Below are 6,000 nucleotides of genomic sequence, written 5' to 3'. Positions count from 1 at the left end.
AAATAATATCCATGTTTATTTCATCCATACTGCCTAGTTTAATATGCAAATTAATTGTCTACAATATATGCGGTAGGGGGTCCCTACTCGATCTCTCTTTCAGCTTAGGGGTCCCTAGCCTAAAAGACGTTGAAGACCCCTGTTCTAAAGGTTTAATAAGACACACAAGGATATATACATGTTCTAACAATCGCTCCATTCACTTCGATGACGTGAGAGTAGATAGATAAGAAAGAGGCTCCATAGAAAGGAGGATTAGTTCAAGGTTGGTTCACACCGATACATCTTTAAGAAGGGAAACAGTGTTAAAAGTTATGATACAAATTAACACGGATGAGAGAGGCTTTGTTCAGAGTTTTTACAGAATGGATGAAATGTAACATATTCACAACAGATGATTTAAAGGTCCAGTGTGTAACGTGTTTAGTTGTTCTTTATCAAAATATGTGTTGCCCGTTCACAAACTTGTCCTTTTTCATGAATATTTACCACAATTCCAAGTATTCCTTTTGGCTTGAAATTTTACATTTGCATTTGCATGAACTGGGGTAGACGCTCCATATTAATATTCATATACAGGACATACTGCTCCACCTTTCGTGTTTTTGCTGTCACATGATAAACTCACAGGTGCTGCTAATGCTGCTAATGGGTATCGTAGCTTCCCAGCCCCGGCAAGTTTGAAGAAGGAAACATGGAGGACCACACGTATCCAAATTTCAGGAACAGGAGTCTTCTTCTTCTTCACCCAGAAAAAGAAAAAGGATATTGAAAAAAACAAGAGACCGGCTTTTTGAAGCGTGAAGGCTACCTTAGCTGTAATACGTACTTTGAACTGCGTGGCGCGAGAGAGTTGATTGCGATATATGATCTCAACGCTAGATGGGAGAAATTCCCACACATTTGACCTTTAATCTCTGTGCATCCAATACAAGTGGTGGAATGTAACTAAGTACATTTAGTAATTATGAATCCACCCAGTAGAATACAAAGTATCTAAAATCCATCTATAAGGTACAAACAAATGCTCTTACATGTATTTATTTATGATAAAAACATATTAATATAATATTCTATAACAATATAATTTTATTTTTAACACTTAAAAGAGTAATTCTGCACAATGAGTACATTTTGCTGATAGTACTTTTAGTACTTTTACTTATGTAACGTTTTGAATTCAGGCCCTTACTTGTAGTATTTTTAGACTGTAAAACAGTTAAGTAAAGGATCTGATATACTTCATCCACCACTGTCCAATACAGAGATGGGTGAAGGATGTGTTTAAATAAAATGCTGGTTTGTGATATTATGATAATATCTTAAATTGTGCTTGAAGGTGTGCGTATATTTGCTTTGACCACATTTGTCGATGTAACTGAAAATATTTTTCCAATGACACACACCTTATTCAGTTTGATCCCTTTGTACCTGATGGAGAACCAATTTGGGCTCAAATGTACTTTTCTTAGTGTATAAATTCTAATAAGAGCAGATGGCAGAGGAATGTGTCCTTTGGGAGATAGAATAAATGAGGTCCAAGCCAAAAACACTTCTGAATGCTGGCACAAAATACTCGCTCCGAGATTTTAAATATTGATATATCAGTCTCTGCCTTCAAAACCCCACAATGAGCATTTCAGAAATGAACTGTCAAGAGCTTCTGCAAAACCAATAACTTCCAATAAATTCCTGCATCTAATTCATTCGCAACAGCTACTGTGTGTGCAGTCAATGTAATTTCTCCAGGATGTTAAAAGTTTAATATTCTGTTACCAAATGGCTTTGTACTGAATGTTGACTCCTGGTGTATTTATTGCATCACTCTAAATCCTCATTTATCATATATATTCCCCTTGTCCATTTAGGTGACTGATAATGAATTCCTGTCTGTGTTGACTGCTCAGGTTTGCAAAACATGATTCCTTCGTCACAACCACACAGCCACAGAGAAAGGTAGGATTTATTTGATTACATTTTCCCCACACCAACAGCAGTAACATTAATAATTTGTGGATGTATACACTTTTAATTCAGTTAAGTCAGTTTATTCTGCTTTTTCACTCTTTAATCTGTCTGTCTGAGAAGGTTTTTAGTTTCTATTCTGTGAAGATCAGAGCAGATGAATCCACATATTATCTTAGACGTGTCTACAGGTTTAATATTTATATTTTATGATCCATATTGACATACTGTTTGCATCTCCTTATAATATATGTATTACTACCTCTGGTTCTTTATAAATAGCATTGTTCGCCAATAACTGCTTCACTGTAATTGTTGTGCATATGACAATAAAGACACTTAAACTGGTATACTTTGTTTTTTGACATTGTGTATATTTTGGATTTGGACCTTATTGTTATTTTAATATTTTACATGTTCTCCCTTTCCTACTTTGTACTGCAACTGCTGCACATGTATGTCCCTTGGGATAATACAATTCTATCATATCTGTCATATGGGGCAAAGCGCCACTTGCTGGCAGCAGAAAAAAAGTGTGGTTTTAGTAGTACTGAGTAATTTAGAAATTAACATGATTCTGGATAAATGCATGTCGGAAAATCCTCATTATTATACAATGTAAAGGTGCTTTGAGGCTTCCAATGTCAAGTGCTTAGTGTGGGAAAACCATAATAGGGGAAAACCAAAACAAAAATAGACATGCTCAAAGCTGATTGGCTATGGTCCCCGCTGCATTGTGATTGGCTGTTTGCCAGGTAGAGTTTCCGTCATTGGCTGGTAGCTGTCAGAGGTTGTTTATAAAGTATTTTAAAGAAAAATTTAAAAAACACCTCAGTTCCTACTAGCCGCGGGATATGTTATAAACCAAACCTCTGATAAATTTCTCACATGTAACTTTGAGAAATTCTCCAGGACAAAGTGGCTAACTGCTAACGCTAGCTAGCTTTTAATTTGCTTCCCTGTTTTATTCGGATTCGGGATGGTAACGTAACCAGTCAAGAACTATATGGTTAAGAACAGACTATGGGAAACCTTAAACATGTTTCTGAGAGGATAGCCAAACATGAAAGCAGAAGGACAACTGGCAAAAATTGGCAAAACATAGCTAGCTAACGTTACCAGAAACAACAGGTAAGTTAACGTTAGCTAAGTGCTCTCAGTCAAATCATCACCTGTGTTATACTTTGTAAGAAATGTGAAATAGTGCATAATGTTAAACTGTGTCATTTTCTGGTAGTTGATGCTGCACCACTTTATTTCACCTAAAACTGCCACTGATTCTTATACTTTATTTTGAAAAGGATGTTCAGATAGGCTAAACTTAATTTCAAATGTTTGGATCTATTCTATTGATGTTTTTCTTCGTCATCTTTATAATTCATCTGAAACATGTTCAGAAGTGTTTTGGGGTAGTGACTGCACACTTAGCTCTCGAATGTATGTTTAATGATCTTTTATCAACATTCATCAGGCTCACAACAGCATTATTTCCTATAGTAATTTGTAAAAGTGTTGAAATAGGAGCAAATAAAGAATAGCCTGATTGCCGGTAGTATAATTTCCTGGATATTATTGTTTTACTAAAATTAAGAGTACTGATACTGATCACAGTAGGTGATTATAGGAATGTTGGAGACTACTAAAAATGTTCTCATTGTTTGATACTGAAAAATAATCAGTAGACAGATGTTATAGCTCCCCCTGTGACCAATCAGGGCCATTTCAAAGATTCAGAAAGGAGCAGCCGATTAGATGCATCAGTCCATTACATTTAGTGGACATCCAATAACAATAAAGCAAACGCTGCAGCGCTCCCTTGTGGCCAACCCCTGTAGGCCTACTTCTCTGACAGGAATCAGATTCATTTTCTTTCAAAATCAAATTTGTGCCTTTTGAGATATTTCTCAAGCTATAGTGACATAAAACATTGGATTCACTCTCTAAAATATTATTACAGAAAATAAACAATAAGAATACATTATATTGTCTTATTTGAAAACAGATATTGCAGTGTGATGGGATTTCTTTTGTTTTTGTGTTTCATTATTATGTTACATTTCTTTATTTTTATTTCAGATGGGACCTGGGGCTACATAATACCAAGCACCTCTTGTCTCTGTCAGAAATCCCCAGCTGTCATTCATCCTGTGTTGTAGTTTGTAATGGACCAGGCCTGATCCGGCAGCCTATAACAGACCTGCATGTGTCCACCTATAGCTCGGTGCTGTTTGCCACACTGCGGCGGGCTGACAATGACTTGAATGCTGATTATTGTGAAGATCGACAAAGGACACAAGGAAAGGAGGAGATGAACCGTTTCCTGAGAGCTGGGGAGAATGGAGGGCTGGTGACGGACTGCAGGGAGCTGTCACCCAACCACACCGCCTCCTCCTCCTCCACCGCCTCCTCCATCTCCATCACCTCCTCCTCCTCCTCCTCCTCCTCCTCCTCCAGCGCCGCTGGCTCAGCCAACAGACACGCGGCCCTGCCCTCGCTCCAGACCCGGGGACCTGTCGGCGGTGGCGGCAGCGGCGGGTCGGAGCCGAGGAGATCCGCGCTTAAACGCAGCCGAGCCGGCCGGGAGGGACGAGAGGAACCGGAGGCGGCGGCGGCGGATCTCTCAGCGGCTGCCGTTGCGGTGTGCGTCGGGGTCGGTAAGCAGCAGCAGCGTCGGGAGGCTCAAGGACGCAGCGTTGGTGGAGGTGGAGAAGGTCTGGAGATGATTTCAGCGGTCAGCAGAGACGCGGGCGGCGGCAGGAGCGATAGCAGCAACAACGGTGTCTCCGAAGTGACCACGGCCTCACCTGCGACATGCGCCAAAGGCAAGGAGGAGAGGAAGGGGAAAAACGTGATCCGGGGCTGGAAGAGGGAGAGAGACAGGGACTCCGCCGCTCCTCCTGTCCGGACGAGGAAGGAGAAGCCCGGCGATGGCTCGTCTCCTCCTCCCTCCCTCTTCCTCCCGTCGTCCGCCCTGCCTGAGCATCATCTGTGCCGCGACGGCCCCGGACACTGCCACTGCGCCGCGCCGGAATCTAGGATCATGGGAGATAATAGCAACATTAACAACGTAAACAATAACAATAATAGCGGGAGTAACGGCGGCGGTGCTGCCAATAAAACTGCGCTGGATTGTGGAGTTAAAAGCGGCGGCAGCGCTATTGTTGTCAGGCGGCAGCATGACGACACGCCGGCGGCCAAGAAACACAGAGGAGCCGAGAAGGTAAGCAGCTTTTATTGTCTGGAGGCCAATAATACAAATCAACAACACAAAAACAAACACATCAGATATCACCTCACACCTGCAGCTGCTTCATCTATATGTTAAACATCATGTTCACATTTAAAGGCGGAAACCATTCAAATAAAAGGGTAGAAATGAAATAGTTTTGATATTCAGAGCACACACAATCAGTCAGATGCAGGTGTGAAGGCCACAAAGACGCCTGTACAGCAGCAGACACACAGCAGGAATGTTTAAATGGATGGAGATTGAGGTGGAGGTGGAGGGATGACCGCCTGCCTCCCTGCCACATGATATTTATTTCCTATTGTTGTTGCCCAGCTGGTGTCATTGTTCCCAGTCTCCCTGTCTGTCTGCTGATATTTACCATGCTGATGTACAGAGATGAGATTTTTTATTGTTGTCTTTTTTTTTTTTCTTTTGGAGGGGAGATTAAGAGAGAAGGAGGAGAAGGGAGGCAGCCGCAGCAGTGTGTCCTCCATCTCCATCCTTCTCCTCCTCCTTTCAGTGCCATTTAATCTAGTCCTCCTTGTTTTTGCTGGAGATTAAAGGAGAGAGCAACTATTTACATGTGCAGCAGCAGCAACTCAACAAAGGCTTGAGGGAATAAGAATGTTCCTCTTCTGTAAATGCTCTTTTTTTTGTTACATCTGCACAGGCTTTGTTTGCTTATTTCATTTGGGAAAATACCCATCATGTCAAAATGGATCAGGTGTTAGAGTGCGGGTCAAAATGTTTTTAAATAAGACATAATTACTGCAGGGTGACAGGTTGCACTGCTGAGGTTTAACAAA

General features: G+C 41.1%; 1 protein-coding gene across 3 annotated transcripts in view; it reads left to right on the top strand.

Moving 5' to 3' along the window:
- Window positions 1–2,809: 2,809 nt before the first annotated feature.
- Window positions 2,810–6,000, top strand: part of znf608 (zinc finger protein 608) — a 61,845-nt gene continuing 58,654 nt past the window's right edge. Inside the window, exons 1-2 of one of the 3 annotated variants that reach the window (XM_035996956.1) lie at window positions 2,810–3,096; window positions 4,183–5,185. In XM_035996956.1, the coding sequence (XP_035852849.1) occupies window positions 4,274–5,185 (912 nt within the window). In that variant the 5' untranslated portion in view covers window positions 2,810–3,096; window positions 4,183–4,273. Of the gene's footprint in view, window positions 3,097–4,042; window positions 5,186–6,000 lie in introns of those variants that run through there. The other 2 variants (XM_035996964.1, XM_031305422.2) reach the window with 2 other exon arrangements.

This window comes from Sander lucioperca, chromosome 2, assembly GCF_008315115.2.
Source record: "Sander lucioperca isolate FBNREF2018 chromosome 2, SLUC_FBN_1.2, whole genome shotgun sequence".
Classification (NCBI taxonomy): Eukaryota; Metazoa; Chordata; class Actinopteri; order Perciformes; family Percidae; genus Sander; species Sander lucioperca.
The sequence above is the reverse complement of the archived record's forward strand: the minus strand, read 5'-3'. Positions and strand labels throughout refer to the sequence as shown.